At 49.2% G+C, this 19,736-nt stretch overlaps 1 protein-coding gene across 1 annotated transcript in view; it reads left to right on the forward strand.

The window, feature by feature from the left end:
• The window catches only part of St8sia5 (ST8 alpha-N-acetyl-neuraminide alpha-2,8-sialyltransferase 5), a 60,219-nt gene that overhangs the window by 28,619 nt on the left and 11,864 nt on the right, over positions 1-19,736 (forward strand). The window contains exons 2-3 of the mRNA XM_050151694.1: positions 10,822-10,914; positions 18,677-18,763. Of these exons, the coding sequence (XP_050007651.1) occupies positions 10,822-10,914; positions 18,677-18,763 (180 nt within the window). The remainder of the gene's footprint in view (positions 1-10,821; positions 10,915-18,676; positions 18,764-19,736) is intronic.

Below are 19,736 nucleotides of genomic sequence, written 5' to 3' on the forward strand. Positions count from 1 at the left end.
CCCCCCCCCCCCCGCCCGGGGACCCTGCCTTCAACATCCCCCCAGCTCCACTTCTCATCATGTGTACGTCATTGTCTAGGGCAGGTGGGGATGTGCCCAGGGGACGGTAGTGTAGAGAAGGAGGGTGAGAAGGTGCCCTGAGAATGTTGACCAGGTAGACCTGTGATGGAAGTAACTAGGAAGACATAGGAGAAGTGCAGCCTTGACCCAGAGCCAGACCTCCGTGAGACATGCAGAACGAAGTACAGCTTATGCTGGGGCTGAGACCAGGGTCACTACAGAGGCAGAGATTTAGAGGGCGGAGGTGACTAGCATACAGGTCTGGGCTTAGCACGAGGGGCTGGTGGCCAAAGCCCAGCAAGGTCAGTGAGTCCCCAACGAGTGCTAGGTGGATATGGCGAGCATCCTGGGCTAAGCTGGGTCTTACCAGGGGTGCTTTTGAGGTTCCCTGGGCTGTCTTAGAAAGGGTCAGCTTGCAGGGGATGAGCTGGCCACCAGATCGAGGTCCTACAGCTGGGAAAGGGAGGGTGGATCTCTGAATCTGGTATTGCTCCTGGGTCAGTGTTAACTTCTCCAGACTCCAACCAATGGCAAGAATGCCATTCCAGACTTTGGGGAGTGGTGTGGCAGAGCAGACTGACCACAGAACTATCTAGAGCTGCGTTCAGAATAGCAAGCATTTATTTAATCGTCTTATTAACTTGCTTTTTATTATTTTGCAGTATTAGGGTTGGATTTAGGACTTTGCACAGGTAAGGCTAATACTCAACTATTGAACTATATTCATGGCCTTCTTTTATCAATTTTTTTTATCAATTTTTTTAAAAATTTTGAGATAGAATCTTCATAAGTTTCCCGGGCTAGCCTTGAAATGACTCTGCAGCCCAGGCAGGCCTTGAACTTGCGATCCTCCTGCATCAGCCTCCCCAGTGTTGAGTTTATGAGTTCTTGTCACCAGAGCCATGTCGCCAGCCTTCTGTCTTTTAGCCTGTGGACCTTTTAGCTCTGGTGATTCTTGGCATAGGGAAATCACACCCTGTAGAGAGCGGTTAAGTCCAAGATTGCCGGTTAAGTCCAAGATTGCCGAGTAGGCATGGAGGGCCCTGCAGTGTCTCCTCCTGGCAATTGTGTGGCCTTTGGTGGCTGGTAGGAGGAAGCCCTGTGTCCCTCTGCACCTATCCAGGAAGACACAGGCTTTCTGCACATTTGCTGATGGGTATGTGCTGGCTCCAGACGGCAGCTGCTCTTATGCTGCTGGAAATAGCACAGATCTGCTGAAGGGCTGTCACCTTTGGGAGAGAAGGGGGCTGCTGACTGACAAAGCCCCCAGGGAGTCCTGACTGTCAGAGCTGGGAAAAGGAATGCACTGAGGTGACAGAGACCCTGGCTTGCCAGAGGGTTTTTTTTTTTTTTTTCTGGTATAATTGACTAGGTAGATGACCTTGGGCAAGGGCCTTGCTGATTGCAGCCTGAATTTCAAGCACAGTCTCCTTGGGCTGTTAAGGGAGTGAAAGGAGCTGGTTTAAGGGTCTAGGAGAAGGCTGCCTCACACAGCTGGGCCGGATGCGAATCAGGCAGTGCTGAAACCCAGCCCACTATCACTCCGACAGGCCGTGTTGCCGGCATGTGGCTTAATTAATGGGGTGGGGAGGGTTTCCTAATTTTGTTTGCACAGAGGCGCCGCATGGAGGGGAAGTGTTTCTAGCAGGGTGATATCTCACTACCCTTCTCTTAGAATGCCCCAGGCACGACAGAAAGAAAAGGTCCGGACTGATGGACTATGGCAGCTTCCCTTCCTCCTGCGCCTGCCCCTCACAGCAGCATTTTTACGTGGCACAGGGAACCTCCCTGGATTTCTGCGGTCTTAGATGCCACTATGGTGGGCTGTGATTAGAAAGAGCGCAGTGGCCCCATCTCACACCAACCATTGACCCTGGGAAGGGGATGCAACCCTGGATGGATTGAAGAGGAAATAAGCAAGGGAGCCTTTGTGGGTGGGTTCACAAGGAAAGGCTGGTTGGAGCAGATGAGTGGCCCAGTGTGGCCTCGCAGCTGGCCAGCTCCAGCCTGTTGAGGGGGGCCTCAGCTTGCAAAACTGGGGCCTTCACGGGGTTGAGAGAAGGAAAGCCACACCCCGCCACCAGGACCCTCCAGCCTTCTTCATTCACCTTCTCAAAATGCAGGTCGTCCCCTGATGTTCAGACAGAGCTGACCAGCCCACAAGGTTCCTGAGGGCACAGGGACAGGATGGCTGCAGCCTGGAGCCAGTTATGGAGCTGACTTTTGGAAGTCAAATGGTGTTGGAGAAGAGCTAGGCTTCTGACATGGCTCTTAGGTTATTTAGACCTGTAGACGCCGGTGCCAGCTCCCTCTCCTTTGAGCCGAGCAGAGATAGTGTTTCCGGAAAGGAAAGAAGAGGCGGTGACTCACTGGCTTACAAAGCCTGGGGAGTTAGTGAGGGCGGAGGGGCGCTTTGGTCAGATTCCCCACATGCAAGTGAAGCCAAGGAGTATTTATAGAGAGGTCTGTAGCTTAAAAGCAAAGAACATATCTCAGCAATTTTCAGTAGCAAAAGAATCATCACGCCATCACAGGAAACATAGAAAAGGCATTTTAAGAGCTGTCCCCATCCCATCACTCTGAGAGGTCCCAGGAACATCTCCTCACAGGCTACCCCTCCCCCCGGTACTGTCACACACACACGTACAAGTCTTCCTGCAGGCCACAGTTTGTTCTTGCATGTTGCGCCTGCCACTCTCATGAGGGAATACACAAAAGAATGTGAGTGTTCTTTTCATGGCCCCAGAGCACGCCTGGTTTGCCCAGCCTCTGCGCCTCTCAGGCTTCCTGTCACAGGCACAACTTTGGGGTTCCCAGTGTGGCTGTGCTCCATGAAATGCTGTGTCATCAAACGTGTCATCCATAGAGATCAGGTGGGAACAGTGCAGAGCAGAGCCCAGCAAGGGTGGGGGAAAGAAGCAGGAATCGTTCATTTCCTTTTTCCAACTGCCAAGCTGAGGCTTCAGATACAGTCACGGAGCACTTTGGATGACTTGGCTCAGGGTGTTTCAGGGGCCTAGGATTTGTGTTAATTAGAAATGGTAAGATACAAATATGCAAATGCCTGTCATGAGGGAAGGGGTTTGTTACTCACTAGTTCTGGGAACAAGGGCACAGCTCTCCACACTGGGCCGATAAAAAGCCCCAGGCCAGTTAGGAGGCAGTGTGACGAGTGGCCTGAGGGTGGGGACTGGCGAGGCAGGGGTTCCGGTCTTCAGGCTCCATTGTAGGGGCTGCTCGAGGTTGCCTGTACCTGGCCCTAGGGTGGGTAGGGCAGGGATGATAGCACAGGGTGTGCGAAGTGGAGAAGGAAGGATCTGGGAATGGCTGTTTTGGGTGAGTGGCATGGGAGAGGCACTCCAAGGCTAGTCTGTCACAGTTCTAGGAACCCTGAGAGGGACAATCCCTGTAGGGTGGGCAGGGCCCAGTGGTCAAGGCCTCAGAAACACTCCTTTTGTTCTGAGATAGGGTCTCACTATATAGCCCTGCCCGGCCCGGAACTCACAGAGATCAGCCTCCCTCTGCCTCCCTTGTGCTAGGATTAAAGGTGTGTGCTACCGTGCCCAGCAGTGAATGTCTTTACGTCTGTAGTGCTTAGCAGAGGCAGGGTGATCAAGGACATCTAATACCAGGCAGGATTTGGCAGGGGCTGTCGCCAGGAGGAGGCGGAAGGAGGTTTAGTGAGCTCAGCAGGCTGCGTCACTGGAGCAGATGGTAGAGAAACTTCTGCGTTATTCATCCCTGAGTCAGCTCCGCTGTCAACTAGCTGAGGGCAGAGAAGCCAGTGTCGCACTCCTGGGTCTCCCTGTGGTGTCTGCTGGCAGCACTCGCCCTTCAATGACAGGGCAATGGGGGTGAGCGCTTCTTCACACTTCCTGTGCGATACGCTTTCCTGGAAATGTCAACAGCATCATGGTTGCTGCTCACGTAGCACTCAGTCTTTCTAGACTAGTGTTGACATGGCTAAGGCTAGAAGTGGCAGGGCTAAAATGGCTGTCTGGGTTTGTTCACGCTGCTGAAACAGAGTACGTAGTCTGAGGTGCTGCCAAACAGTGGAAATTTATTTCTAGAGATTTGACTGGGTGTCCGAATTTCAGAAGGTTTGTTCTCTGGTTCATAGACAGGCCTTCTCCCCATATCCTCACGTGTTAGGGGGACAAAGTGTCTCTCTCAGCCCTGTTTTATAAGGACATTTACGAGGGCTCTATCCTATCCGTATAGGGTGGATAAAAACAGAGGGCTCATCTAATCCCATGGCCTCCTGATCCCATCATCTCAGAGCTTGGATTCTGGGGGACCCCAAACACTCAGATTATAGCAGTGGCTAAGAAGGGGTGTGAGCCCAGCTTTGAAAACCTCTCAACCTAGAACCCTGGACACATGGCACAAAGACTGCTTAGAACTATTGGGTTGCCCGTATGAGCAATGTTAGGGATTCAGGAGAAAGGAGGACCAAATGCTAAAGACTGGAGGGAAAAAGGAAGGATGGTTGGGCAGAGGAGAGGGGAGTCTGGTCAGAGGGAAGATACTGCCTTGGTTCAAAGTAGGAGAGAAAAGAGACAGAGGAAGTGACCCAGATGACTTGTACACACAGGAGTAATGTTGGCAAGTCTCCAGCTCTCCGAAGACCAATGGTTCTCAACCTTCCTAATGCTATGACCCTTTAACACAGTTTTTCATGTTGTGGTGACCCCCCCCCCCCAATCACAAAGTTACTTTTGTTGCTACTTCATAACTGTCATTTTGCTGCTGTTATGAATCATAATGTAAATATTTGCTGTGCAGGATATCTGATAATCTGATATTTGACCCTCAAATGAGTCACCACCCACAGGTTGAGAACCGCTGTGCGAGGCTTATTGGCAAACATTTGTATCTGGAGTTTTTCTTAGTGGTAGTCTAGGATCATGACTTCACTCAATCTGCGGTTCCAATGGCTTAGTGACACCTGCAGGGTCCGGTTGCAAATGAGACAGACCTTACTTTCCGCTGTGTGACTGGAAAACTGCAGGAGGTAGAGCCAAGGTCACGGGCTTGTGTGGTGGCCCCAAGCTGACCCCTTGTTCTTAGTTGCAGATGACAGGATGCTCGTCAACTGCCTCGAGGAGAAAGAGATTTATTAAGGGCACTCCTAGCGCAGAGTCTTCAAGAAAAAAAATGAGTGAGTGTCTTAGTGAATTAGTCGGGGTTATCTAGTGGAACAATGAAATATAGAATGAGTGCAGTGAAAGAATGAATATAATATAATATAAAACGGAATCTATTGGAGTAACTTACAAGCTAGTATCCAGCTAGTCCAATGATGCTGTCTACCAGTGGATAGTCCAAGGATGCAGTAGTTCAGTCCACGAGACTGGATGTCTTAGCTGCTCTTCGGTGTACCCTGGAATCATGAAGGAGACTCTAAGGCTAGCGAAGGAATGAGCTGCCAGGGCAAGCAGGCAGAGACCAAAAGCTTCTTTCTTCCACAGCCTTTATATACACTAGATCCTAGTTAGGGTTACTATTGCTGTGATGAAACACCATGTGCTGAGTGGTGGTGGTGCACGCCTTTAATCATAGCACGCAAGTGGTAGAGGCAGGCAGATAGATCTCTGAGTTCAAGGCCAGCCTGGTCTGTAGAGCGAGTTCCAGGACACAGAGAAACCCTATCTTAAAGAAAAAAACCTGAAACAAACAAAAATGAATGGAAGGAAGCAAGGAAGGAAGGAAGGAAGGACCATGACCATAAGAACACTGGCTTGGAAATGGTTTGACTTACATGTCCACATTGTAATTCATCATTGAAAGAAGTCAGGGCAGGAATTCATGCAGGGCTGGAACCTGGAGGCAAGGTGCTGATACAGAGGCCATGGAGTGTTGAAATAAGGAGCGGCGGGGCTGCGTCCCCAACACCCCGGCCGCTTGGCTAGCTTATGCCCGAAATAACAACACACAAACTATATTCATTTAAGAACTGCTTGGCCCATGAACTCTAACCCTTACAGGCTAATTCTCGCACATGGACTAGCCCATTTCTAATGATGTGTGTAAGCACCCCAAGGTGCACTTACTGGGAAGAGTCTAGCCTCCGTCCATCCTGGTGTCTCTGCTCCAGAGAGCAGAGCTGTTGGGTCTCTCCGGGAGCAGAGCAGAGTCTGACCTCACTTCCTCTTCCGCCCAGCATCCTATTCTGTTTATTCCACCCACCTATGTTCTAAGCTATGAGGCCAAGCAGTTGGTTTATTATAATTAACCAATTACCTTCCTCCATCAATGGAGGGGTGCTGCTTACTTACTGGCTTGCTACTTCTCATTATAGCTCTGCATGCGAGTGATTACCAATAACCACACAGCACAGTTGATACTAGGCTGCCTTGAAATCTCCTTCACTACTTCCATTAACCCCAACTCTTCAATTTAGCCTCAGGGAGATGTTTTTGGACAAGGGCAGAAAGCAGCCACATTATTCTCTAAAATATCACAAGAACAGTTTCTAGGCCATTTACTAATATTTTTGTCCTCTGAAACCTCTTGAGTCTGGCCATCACAATCTACATCACTCTCAACATCACTGTCATCCATGTTCCTAATAGGAGGGCCCAGTAACTGCCCCTCCGCCCCTTAAAATGTTCAATAGCTTTTCTACTCTAGTTATCCAAATTCTCCACATTCCTACAAGAAGCATCACGGTCAGGACTGTCACAGTGACACCCCATTCCTGATACCAGTTTCTGTCTTGGTCATTGTTCTGTTGCTTTGAAGAGACTCTATGACCAGGGAGGTTCTCATAAAAGAAAGCATTTGAATTGGGTTTAATCCATTATCATCATGGTGGGGAGCAGTATGAAGCAGTAGCAGAGGGCTACATCCTGATCCATAGGGGGAGAGAGAGCCAGAGCCAGAGCCAGAGCCAGAGCCAGAGCCAGAGCCAGACAGAGGGAGGTAGAGACAGACTCTGGGCTTGGTATGGACTTCTGAAACTGCAAAGCCCACCTCCAGTGACACACTTCCTCCAACAAGGCCACACCGTCTAATCCTCCTAATGCTTTCAAATAGTGCCACTCCCTGGTGACTAAAATTGATGAGCCTATGGGGGTCATTCTAATTCAAATCACCACATTCCACCCCAATACAATACCTGTAGCTTGAAGAGAAAGGGAGCATCAGAAAGTGTAATGGAGCTAAGTCCAGTGCTCAGGAACATAAGAGGTTTAAAGAAAAACCTGATGCTAAATGGAATAAAGGGAGTTGTAACCTCAGAGCAACACCTCACCAGTTTGTGGAAAGGAGTTAAAGAAAAGCTTCAGCCGCGAAGGAAGCCGCCACCAACAGAAAGCTGATATAAGTGCAATTAAAGGAAGTGGCCAAGTTCCAACCCCATCAAACAGTAGAACTTGGGAGCTTTGGCCACATGGTTCTCGTTTTAGAGTCAAGGATACAAGAAACAAGTTGTGGAATCTCCCTCCATGGCTAAGAAAAGATGCCGAGGCCAGGTGTGCGTCGTGAGTGTCCCTGCACGAAGGCCAAGAGAGCACATTGTGTAAAGTTGTGAAGGTGAAGCTTGGATCGCCTTGGAGATCCCAAGATGCTGGAGATGACAGAGTTGTGGGATCCCTGCCAAGCAAAGCTGTGGTGTGGAACCAGCCCAAGAAAGAGAAGTGGAGTTGGGGATCTCAAGAGTGCTTTGGCATCAGAGGTGGGGATGAGGAGTTTGGAGTTTGCCCAGCTGGTTTTTGGTCTTACTTTGGTCCAGTATTTCCTCACTATGCTCCCCTTTCCTCCCTTTTGGAATGGTAATGCATAGCCTGTGCCACTGCGTGTTGGAAGTACGTGATCTGTTCTTTTTGATTTTGACTTTACAGGAAGTGATAGTTGAGAGATTGCCAAAAGTCTCAGGAGAGACTTTGAACTTTGAAATAAAGTTGAGACTGTAAAGTCCGACTGAATGCGTATTTTGCATTCTGTGATAGCTACCAGATTATGGGGGCCAGAAAGTGGAATATAGTGGTTTGAATAAGAATGGCCCCTATTGGTTCATATATTTGAATGTTTAGTCACCAGGGAGTGACACTATTTGTAAGGATTAGGAGGTGTGGCCTTGTTGGAGGAAGTGTGTCAATGAGGGTGGGCTTTGAAATCTCAAACACCCATGCCAAGCTCAGAGTCTCTCTCTCTCTCTCTCTCTCTCTCTCTCTCTCTCTCTCTCTCTCTCTCTCTCTGCCTGTGGATCGGGATGTAGTCAGCTACTGTTCCAGAAATTTCCTTCATGTTACCATGCTCCCTACCATGATGATAATGGACAAAACTGTAACCAAGTTCCCAACTAAATGCTTTCTTTTATAAGAGCTGCCTTGGTCATGGTGTCTTCTCCCAGCAGTAGAATAGTGACTAAGACAGGCTAAAAGATGTGGTCCACATTAAAGGTGGACCTTCCCACCTCAGAAGGTCCAGACTGAAAGTGGATCTTCCCACCTCACATGGTTTAAGTAAGAAAGCTCTCTCACAGGTATGCCCAGCCACTTGGATTTTAGTTAATTCCAGATGTAGCCAGGCTGACAACCAAGATGAGCCGTCACATGAGCAATGCATTGTGCAATGGGACCATCATGCAAGCTGCCGCCATGACTGTAGTGTTTGAGAACCATGTCACCTCTGTCTGCCCCATGCTCCTTTTCATGCTTTTCAAGGAGCAGCTTGGAATCAGTCTCATGAATATGTTTCTGATTGGTTGGACCTAAATTCTCTCCAGAGCCTTAGCCTCAAAGGAGTCTAGGAAATGTAGTCTTTAGTGTGCCTGTTTCTGTAGGACAGATAGGAGAGAAATGACAAGGACGTAATCGCTACATTTGAGATGCTCACCATTTAGAAGGGCCACAGACCAGAGGCAGATTATGATAATATGATGTTATTTGTTCTAATGAAGATACAGTGTGTAGAGCTGTAGTGTCTGCACTACCAGACGGTATGCGAGCCTCGGGAAAGGGGCCTGGAGATTTAAAAACACACGTACACAGACAGAGACACGGGGACACGGGTCATCCTTGATACAAGTGTGCCAAGAATGCCCACTTTATTGTGCTCACGGGCAGTTTGTATAGGGCTCTGATCACGCCCCAGCTCTTGAGATCTTTCAGCTGTAGACTCATTAGAACCCATTCCCCTGCCATCAGGGTCTCGTGCTCGGAGCAGCTGCAGGCTGCTCAGAGCAGAGAAAAACAAGTTGTTTGCAAGAAATTCAGGGTCTGGTGGTCTGCAGTCCTCAACATAGAGCCCAGGGGTAGGGGCCACATGAGCGCTCCCAAAGGAGCAGGCCTTTGATCTAGGTTCTGAAGCTGAGTTTGGAGAGAGAGGGAGAAAGAGAGAGAGAGAGAAAGAGAGAGAGAGAGAGAGAGAGAGAGAGAGAGAGAGAGAGAGAGAGAGAGAGAGAGAGAGAGAGAGAGAGAGAGAGAGAGAGAGAGAGAGAGAGAGAGAGAAAGGGGGGGACTCAGAAACAAGAGGGAAACAGAGGGAGAGTGAGTTTAATGTTAAAGACATCCTCAATTCCTCTTTCTTTCTTTCTTTTTTTTTTTTTTTGTTTTTCAAGACAGGGTTTCTCTGTGGTTTTGGAGCTTGTCCTGGAACTAGCTCTTGTAGACCAGGCTGGTCTCGAACTCACAGCGATCTGCCTGCCTCTGCCTCCCAAGTGCTGGGATTAAAGGCGTGCGCCACCACCACCCGGCTCAATTCCTCCTTCTTGAGAGCTCTGCTTAGTTCTTTTATGACATAAAGATATGGAGCCAACTTATTTTGGAATTAGGAGACAATCCATTGAATAGAACATTTTTTGGGTCTATTTTTGTAGCCTTGAGCATGTCAGGCAGACATTCTACTCTCATACTCTTGTCTGCAGCATTGGCTTGGCAGTAGGGTGCAAATGTGGTAGCTGCTGCCATGGTTGGAAGGTGCTAAGACATGCTCCAAGAATGCCTACGTTTCCAGCATTTGGTTCTGGCTCTGTGACGGCTATAGGTGCCTCTTTTGATTCTGATTCTCGTGGGTTACTTGTTAGGAGACTACTGACCCCATGGTTAGTGTGGCAGTCTGTATACTCTTGAGTCATGACTGCGGCGGTCTTGGGATCCCACATTCCCGGCTCCAGTAGCTCCAGCTCCAGAACCACCGTGGAAGTGGGAGAGACCCATGAGGAAAGGATCACCTGGCTTCTGCCCAGGAAGGTGACTCTGGACTCCAGGGCTGTGGGTATACCAGCTCTTGTGGCAAACAGATGGGAAAAGAGTGGTCAGTCTCCCAGACGGCACAGCATGAACAAAAGCGCTAAGGGAGCAGATGGGAATGGAAATGCTTTGTAAATGGAAAAATCTGGGGCAATCTGAGCTCTGCCTGTGGCTGTGTCATAGGACATTGTCTTAAGAGTCAGAGAAAGACAGAAAGGGCAGGAAATGATGGGGTAACTCACTGCCTGCCTCCCAGATTGGCTGCTGGTCTCCCACTCTGACCAGAGTGCATAAAGCCCACCCCTCTCCCCCCTCACAGTTTTGCAATGAAGCCTGTGACCGCCTTTCGGTGTTGGCCCAAGTGGGCTTTGTTCCTATACACACTTACAGTGCAGTATGGTTGCTCCTACTTAGAGCCAGCACCCTACTGGGTCCTGTGATGGGGTGGGTTGGTTGGTATTATTTGTTGGACTAGGATGAGCTCCTTCTCACAGAAGGACCCTTGGCAGGTCCTAGAAAACCCGGGCTGCTACTCTGTGTAACCTTTGTCTCTGTTGGTTCTCAGGTACTTTGAATTTTACAAGGGGCCTTTAGAATTTAACTCCACAAGATGCCTGGAGCTGAGGCAGGAGATCCTGGACGTGAAGGTGCTGTCCATGTGAGTGTGCTCTGCCTGGGCGGGGAGTAGGTACAAATCGCATGTGGAGGTGGGGTGGGGTGGGTAGACCCCAGAACTGAAGGGGACGAGAAACACAAGGTAGACATCATAGCCTGGAAATCAGACCTTCCACTGGCATTAGAAGGCCCTGGAAGCTGTTTGATCACCAAGGCCAAGTTTGCAAGGTCACCTCTGCTGACGGGATGTGAAAGTCCCCAGCTCAGTTACCAGCAGTCTTGATTATCATTGCAGGGCTCCTGTTGGGTAGAAATCTAAGAGGCCCTGGGCTGTCGGACCTGAAATTCAGTGTTTTGTACAGTTGGGTTCAGTCTGGCCCACTTGATGCTGTCTTTGACAATTTTAATTTCTTTGAAAGTTTTGATTGGTCAATTATTTGATGCAAAATCCAAGCAGTGTCACAAAATGGTATGCAGTGAAGTATCTCTCTCTCACCCCGTTCTAGTTCCTGAAGGTCTAGTGTATCCTCACAGCATGTTGGTGCACAAACAATATCTCTGTATGGAGATTCCTTCGACACACTGCTATAGAAACGGCAAAGGAGCACCCCCATCCTGTCCCGTCCCATCCCATAGTCCATCGTCTGCAGTGCTCGTCCAGCCAGTGGGAGGAAGACCTGAGCCTCCCAGCTGGCCATTCACTTCAGTCTTCTCTCTCTCGTTATGACTCCCTGGAAGCCAGCAGACCTACCTGGGGTGTCTGGATGATAATTATGCCAGGGTCTGAATGTATTTAGAAACAATTACATCTGGACGTGGACAAAATAAAAATTATACAAAGGTAATGTTAGATACTTATATGGACTCATGGCCCTCTGACATGATCCTAAGGACTCTGCCCATGCCTGGCAGTCAGAAGCCAAGTAGTGTGAGTCATGGAGAAAGTAGAGGCTTTGGGCTAAGGCAGACCTGGGACCGCAAGCTAATTCTGGGCCTTGCCTGCTCTAATTATCAGGCAAATAAATTACTTAATTTCTCTGAGCCTTTCCTAACTTATAAAACTTCTTAGGCATTGCTGTCGACTGGTGGAAATAGTTGGTAAAATAGATAGCAGGCGCCGACTGGGGGGGCTGCAGGGGAGGTGGCAGTGGCGCTCAGTAGGTGTGGATATTCCACTCTCTTTCTTTTCGTTCGAGTGAGGACCACACTCTTCCAACACATTAAGGCAGTGGGTGAGGAGAGAGTGAGGCTCCGAGCTGGGGAGAGGGGCATTTTTAAAGGGGAACAGCTGCAAGGAGGGTGGATACATATTTGGGGGGGTCTTAGGATTGGGTGAAGGGGGTACAGAGTAAGACGATTTCTGAAATCATTGATCAAATTTTGGGTATGGACCGTTAACCAAGGACCCTAAATTGCTGTCAGGATGTCTGCGAGGACTAGGGTGTCTGCAGAAAACATCTGGACCTCGTTAAATTTTATGAGCCTACTCCTTAGCTCCTTAATTGGCTATTTCTAGAGTATACATTCAAATTTCACTATCGCAGCACATCCCTGGAACTGAGGTTTGCTCCCAGTCACCATATGGCTTAAGATGAATCCCCTTCTTTAAAATGGAGTCTGCAAAGCCAGGTCCTCACAAGGTGAGCAGGCCCATTGCTTTGGTGGCTGTGTTGAGGAGGAAGTGTGCCATCACAGGGAGCAGGAGAGAGAGCAAATCTGCTGTCTTCATGACCAAGCAGAAAGAGAAAAAGACCAGGTTCCCACTGGTGCAGTCCTAATAACCTTGAGACCGACCCCACATGGCCTTGCCTCCTAAAGGTCCCCCACCCTCCCCATAACATCACCCTGAGAAACAGCCCTCAACACAAAAGCTTTTAGGAGATGCATAGGGTCCAAACTAGCAGCCTCCATATGCAGCTGCTGAAAGTCCCCGGAGTAAGGCCTTGAGATAGTCCAGATGGATTATCTGTATTGACTATGGCCCTGTCATGATTGGTGATCTATGTGCCCTTTCTAGAGATGAATGAAGCTACCCTCTGCTGTCTGCTGTTCATTGCACTGAGCACGCACCACTGTGGTCCCAGCTCTCAGGGAGTCCATAGACCAATGGGGAAACAGACATGAGTAACTCTAAGGAGACAAACTCTTAGGGTAATGGGGAACTTGACCTAGGATGGGTGATGCCAGGCAAAGGTTTGCCGAGGAAGGGTGGAGAGAGTTCTGGTCTGTGGGGTGATAGTTGTTAACTAGGCTAAGAAGATCCCAAACGGGCGAGTCCATACGAGGTCTTGAGACAGGAAGGACGCTGCTGGGTCCTGGAGCTGCAGGACCAGAGCAGCTGTGGGTCAGCATGTGAGGGGAAGACAGAACCGGTGGCACCACAGGAGTCATGGTGCACCCAGATCCTTTCCCGAGGACCTTGGGACCCTGTGGCTAGGATTTGAGGCAGTGCCTAGGAGTGTGGTCTGATAGATGTTTTGGAATGCTTCCAAGGAGTTACATGACAACGCCTACCCAGACCTTAGTTGGGGGCTTAATTCAGAAGCAGAAGGTCCCTGATTATCTTTTCTCAGAATTAAAATATTTGAGGCCTTTACATGTTTGACTGGTTTTCAAAGGAGAACAGTTAACTTTTAAATTAGAAAAACGTATAATTTCTTCACGGGCACTTCAGGGTCTGGACTGGAAGTGCCGAGGAAGCATGTAAACTGTCTTCATGACTTCTCACCCTTCCACCTCCAGATCTTCTGTACGATGCTGTTTTCTGGGGCCACCACCACAAAATTCCACTATCAAGTCATTTAGTTTCTTTTCTTTTTCTGTATGTGCATGCATTGGAGGCTAGATGTCAATGTCAAGAATCATCCTCCATTGCTCTCCCGTCTTTTCCATTGAGGTGAGAGCTCTCATCAAGCCCAGAACTCAGTGGTATGACTGGCCTTGCTAGCCCATGTGCTATAGGAATCCTCGTCTTAGCCTTCGGAGGCTGGAATTACAGGCAGGCCACTGTGCCTAACCTATTTTCTGAACTCTACTCTACATGCTTGCAGGGAAGTGCTTATCCCGCTAAGCCATCTCTTTAACCCCTGATGAGTCAGTTTTTCCTTCCTGTTCTGGAGGCAGGAGAACAAAGAGCAGGGGTCCTAGAGCCTCCCTTCCTGATTCGCCTATGGCCATCCTTTCACTGTGTCTGTCTGTGTCTTACGTCTCATGCTCGCCTTACAAGAACACCAGTCATACTGGACCAGGGCCCACTCCAATGACTTCATTCCCATCTAGTTTAGATTTTACAGACCCCTTCCCCAAATACAGTCACACTGATGTTAGGACTTCCACATGTGAATTTGGGGGAGACACAATTCAGCCAATAAGAGTTCCTGTTACAGCTGATACATAGAGACCAGATGAGAAATTACCAAGATACTTTGGTTTGGACCTACAGAGGAAGACTTGTGGGGATGTGAAGAACAATCTCGGATTTCCCTGTGCCTGTGATCACTGTTGTCCCTTGTAACTAGAGGTTTCCCTCTTACCCACCAGTTCATGAGTAAATACTCAGAGGCTTAATAGTTGTTACAAATTGTTTGGCCCATTAGCTCAGGCTTATTATTCACTAGCTCTTACATCTTAAATCAACCCATTTCTATTAATCTATGTATTGCCACATGGCTGAGGCATTACCTCACATCTTGCTTCTCTGGCAGCTGCTGGCATCTCTCTAAATCAGCCTTCTTTTTCCCTTTATCTTTGCTTGAATTTCCTGCCTGGCTATTGGCCAAATCAGCTTCTTTATTAGCCAATAGTAATAAAACATATTCACAGCATACAAAAGGACATTCCACATCAGTGGATCATAGGCTCTTTTTTGGTGATGTATTGGTCTTTTCATAGTTGCATGAGTTCTCATCTGTCCTCAGGATACCTTGTCTCACTCCTCAGGATGGACTCCTGGGATAACAGCAATCTCAGCTGGTGGCCTCAGACTTAGTCTTGTTAGGCTCTCTTTTCCATGACAGCTGTCTCGTCTGGGGACTTGAGTTGTAGAAGTATAGGAAGGAGTACAGGCCAGACTAGGCCACCCACAGGGTGTCAGTTGTGGCAGTCTGTGGTGTGTCAGGCAATGACAAGCCCGGTGCCCCCCTTCCTGGGTAATTCCTAAACTGAGGGTTACTGAGGGTTTGTGGTCCTCCATGGGAGATGTCAGAGAGCTCAGAGGCTGGCTTCTGTCCAGGTAGTCCTGTTATTAGCTGGGCACTCTCAGATTTTGCTGAGCTCCAGCCTCATCCCACAACCTGCATCACAGCAAGACTGACCCGAATAATAGGGGAAAGGTCAAATCCCTTCTGTGGATGGAGGAAGCTGGGTGGAGGCACACACGTTCCTTCCGGCACACAGAGCGTGAACGGGTATTTTGTCTGAGGACACAAGATGTGTGATTCCCATAGAAATATTTTTGATCCAAAATTTTTCAAATCAATGGTAAAAATGAGTTAGCCAGAAACCCCCAGAGGGAGAGTGCCCTGCTTCCTGACAGTGTCTGAGGCACCATGAATTACTCTGAGATTATCTGCCAGGACAATGTCCGTCGCTGATTCTTGTTCAAATCATTTATGTTTGATCCTAGTCATTTGAGTGTCTCTGTTTTTAAAGGCAAACCTTCAGTTGCTGCCCATGTTCACACGCACATGGGGATTTTGCTCGAGAACTCCTGTGGCAGCTTCTCTGGCTTCCTTCCCTACCCTTCTGGACTTGGTGCAGAGCCCAGCCATGAGGCCAAACAGAGTGTCTAGAAGCCATGACCGCTGGCAATAAAAGCCCCCCTCTCTGACCTGGGAAGTCCTTCATGCCTCTCGAAGCTCAGCCCAGAAGGCTTTCAAAAGCCTGTGTGTTCTGCCAGGTCAGGGTTCCGTGCAGTCAGGCCGTAGCTCAGGGATCTTGGACACTGCATGGACTCAGCCTGTACTTGTACAAAGAACAGATGGAGAAAGCAGATAAGAATGGAGGGCAAACAGAGTAGGAAGACACCATAGGCCCTGGAGACATGGGAGAACGCAGGAGGGCAGTGAGACCGGCACTGTGATGGTGTAAATCACAGAAGCTTCTAGTACTAAAACTCAGAGCCAGTCCAGCCTTCTCACCCTAGCTCCATTCCCATGATTCTCAGCTGTTTCTTCTGTCTACCCTCCTTACCCTCCTCAGGAATGTATGCATGCTGCTGAGGACCCCCTTACCCCACCCCACACCCCATCAACTACATTCCTAGATCTTCTGCTTTGGTAGGTGAGGACACCACCTCCTTCCCTCAGGCCCAGCCTCCTCCTCACATTTCCCTAGTTGAAGGGTGTCGTGGTTTGGATGTTGTTTACCCCCCAAGGGGTTTATGTGCTCGAAGCTTGAGGTGGTGGGCCTTTAAGAAGTGAGGCCTAGAGGGAGGCATTTAGATTATTGGGGGGCATCACCCTTAGAAGAGATTAAAGATGGTCTCACAGAATGAATAAGTTTCCTCAAGACTAGGCTACAGGGCTGGGGAGATGGCTCGTTTGGTAAAACCACAAAAGCATGAAGGTTGAGTTCGGGTACCCAGAACCCACACAAAAGCTAGGTGTCGTGGTGTGTGCACCTGTAACTCCAGGGCTGGAGGGGTGGGGCAGGAAGACCCCTGGATCTCCTCTGACTGGCTAGTCTAGCTGAACTGGTGAGCTCTGGGTCCGGTGAGAGACACTGCCCCCCAAAATGAGGTAGAGTGTGACTGAGGAAGACAGCTGCTGCTGTCTACATACACACAATGCTTGTGCATCTGATTGCACGTGTGCAGACATGAACACACTCATGCACACACATACACACACAAACACACACAGATATTACATTGCTATAAAAGATTAAATCTGACTCCTGACTCTTTTAAGCTTTCTGCCCTGTCGGGTGACAGCTGTTGGTACCCTCGCCAGAGGCTAAGCTGATGAGGTCATCTGATCCGGAACTTTCAACTTCTGAAACTAAAAATAGATCTTTTCCTTTGTAAGTGCTCAGCCAAGAGTATTTTGTTTTAACAACATTAAACAGAATAACCCAAGCTTAGCTCTCTAGGCAGTGAGTGATTGGCCATGTTTGGGGACAAGTGTCACTAGTTCCTGTTAAACGAAGAGGTGAACCCAGTGCTCCTGGGGGCTAGCCACTTCCCAGCCATGGTGGTGCTGGGACAGCCTCTGTTAAGGACCCCTTTCAGATCCAGAGTCCTGGGCCTGTGTGTTCCGAAAGGCTCCCATCCAGGACACGAGCAGGGATGCATTGCCTAGCCCTAAGCAAGAGGAGTCCTGGCCTGCTTGGGCCAGGGTGCAAGGTACACTCTGTCCTGCATTTCCAGTGGAAATAAGCCTCCACGGCCCAGTATCTCTGGAAAGTGATGTGTGCAATATTCCTTTCTTGAAAAGAAACAAGATAGAAGAACCTATTAAATGATCCAGGGAATCTCAGGGTAGAAGAAAATATTAGACTTTAACTCAGCTTTTCCAAATACATTTGCTCATAAATGTATTTGGGATTAAAAATATTTTAAAACTGGGCTACACTGTAGGGAAGTCTCATCTTTATGGACGTCTCATGTGGCACCACATTGTGCTGGTGGAGTTCCAGGGGACACACTTTGGGAAGCTGGTCCCCTTGTACATACTCTTCTCTCATTTGATCTGCCCCTGTGCCCCACTCACAAAGGGCTAACACCGCAGAAATGTGAAGAATCCCAACCGCCTGGTGATGGTAAGAAGAATCTCTTAGGTGGTGACAAGGGCTGGGACAGCTCGCTCCGCACATGCAGACACAGGAGCTCGGGAGTGACTTGTCCCTAGTGGCACAGCCTGGGAATGGGGAACACCTTAACTGCAACGGGAAGAAATAACTAAGAAGAGGCGAAGGCGTTAGGGACAGGTAGGAACACGGGTGGCACCAAGAGTTTGGCCTTCAAGGTTAGACACTGTCTAAGGTGAAGAACTGGTGAGGAGGGAGGAGGTGACGGCTGATGTTGATCATGGTTTGTTTTCTATTGCTATGATAGAGACTGGACAAAAGCAGCTTGGGGATGAAAAGGTTCAATTCATCTTACAGTTCTGGGGAACAGTACATCATTGTGGGAAAGCAAGGCAGAAACTCAAGGCAGGAGCTGCTGCAGAGGCCATGGAAGGGTGCTGCTTACTGGCTTGCTCTCCACGGCTTGCTCAGCCTGCTTCCTTATACCATCCAGCACTACCCGCCCAGGGGTGGCACTACCCACTGTGAGCTGGGCCTTCCCACATCAATCATCAATTAAGAAAATATCCCACTGTGATCTGGGCCCTCCCACATCAATTGTCAATTAAGATAATATCCCACAGACTTGCCCACACGTCAGTCTCATGGAGGTATTTTCTCAACTGGGGTTCCCTCTTCCCGGATGACCCTACCTGTGTCAACTTGACAAAAACTAACCAGCAAATACATATAGGTGGCACTAATATCCGAGGACGTGGACCTGACTTGGGGCAGTGGGAGGGGGGGTCTCAATAGATTGGGTTTAATCACTCTCTCCAAAAATCCAACGAAGTAGGATTGGAAAGACAGGAAGAGAGTTTAATAAATATGGCCCAGGTTAGTTGTACTGGGGAAGTGGAAGACATCAGCATCTCAGCATGTCCTTGGAGCACGGCAGAGTAACACACCGACAGCTGATAAGGCATACAGGGGAAGGGGAAGGGAGTGTTTTTGGAAACAGGGGTGACACGTGGTACAACCTGACCTTCTCATCTGCTCTCTGCCCACTGCTCCCGCAGGGTGAAGCAGTCTGAACTGTTTGACAGGTGGAAGCGCCTCCAGATATGCAACTGGGCAATGGACACCTCCGAAGCCAACCTGTTCAAGTATGCCTTGCCGTCTGCCTTCCGTCCTCATGGCGTGGGTCCCCACTGCCACCTCTCCAGATCTCCACCATCTAGTCTCAGTGGGCATCTGTCTGGAGCTGGCCCTGAGGGCCTTAGGAATGTGAGCAGTGGCAAGGCCAGCACCTGGTCAGCTAGTGGCCCCATGCTTTGCTGTGGTCCTTGCCTTACAAGGTTGGGACTGTCACAAGTAGCTCAGGCTGGTGTGCACTAAGGCTCCTAGAAATGAGATGCTTGTTTAAGGTCCCTCCATAGCCCTGACAGTCTCATCGTCCCCATCTCCCCGTCCTGGCATCGCGTCTCTACTTACCTTCTTGGAGGCCCAAGTTCATCATGCTTCTATCTAATATCTGAGCCTGGTTGTTGATTTTTTTAAGTGTTTGTTAACCACAATGAACAGATAGTAAGCTCCAGGAGAGGCAGTAGCATGAGCAGAACAAGTGGTGTGCAAGGATGTGGGTCAGGCTGAGTTGGAACAGAGGTCTCATGTGGGGGGGGGGGACTCCCATCTAAAACAATGTTGACATGACAGAAGACGATATAGCAAGAGGAACACAGTGCTTCATTTGTGAGCCAGCTCTGTGAGGTGAGGCTGTGGGAGCAGAGACCCCCGGGGTTGAGGGATATGACGTGGATTCAGGTGTGGGGAAAGAAAGTGATATTGAACCTTGCTGTGTTCCCAACATAAAGCTCTCAGGACCATCAGTTGCCTCTCACTTCAAACTTCTGGAAAATGGAGAGCTCCTCCATCCAGGTTGGTGGGAGCCTGGTGCAGTGCAGGAGGGAGGCACTGGCATTTCAGGTACAGGAGAAGACCAGCAACGGTCTCCATTCTGCTGTCTGCAAGCTTGCCATGCTGGTTCATACATTAGCCACGTGCAAGCTTGTTTCATATGGGGTGTTCTCTAGCTGACAGACTAGACTGTTTCTGCATCTGCAAAGCTAGAAAGTCCAG

The sequence above is a fragment of the Alexandromys fortis genome, unplaced genomic scaffold (genome assembly GCF_014885135.2).
Source record: "Alexandromys fortis isolate MF-2015 unplaced genomic scaffold, M_Fortis_MF-2015_v1.1 scaffold_71, whole genome shotgun sequence".
In the NCBI taxonomy this organism is placed as follows: domain Eukaryota; kingdom Metazoa; phylum Chordata; class Mammalia; order Rodentia; family Cricetidae; genus Alexandromys; species Alexandromys fortis.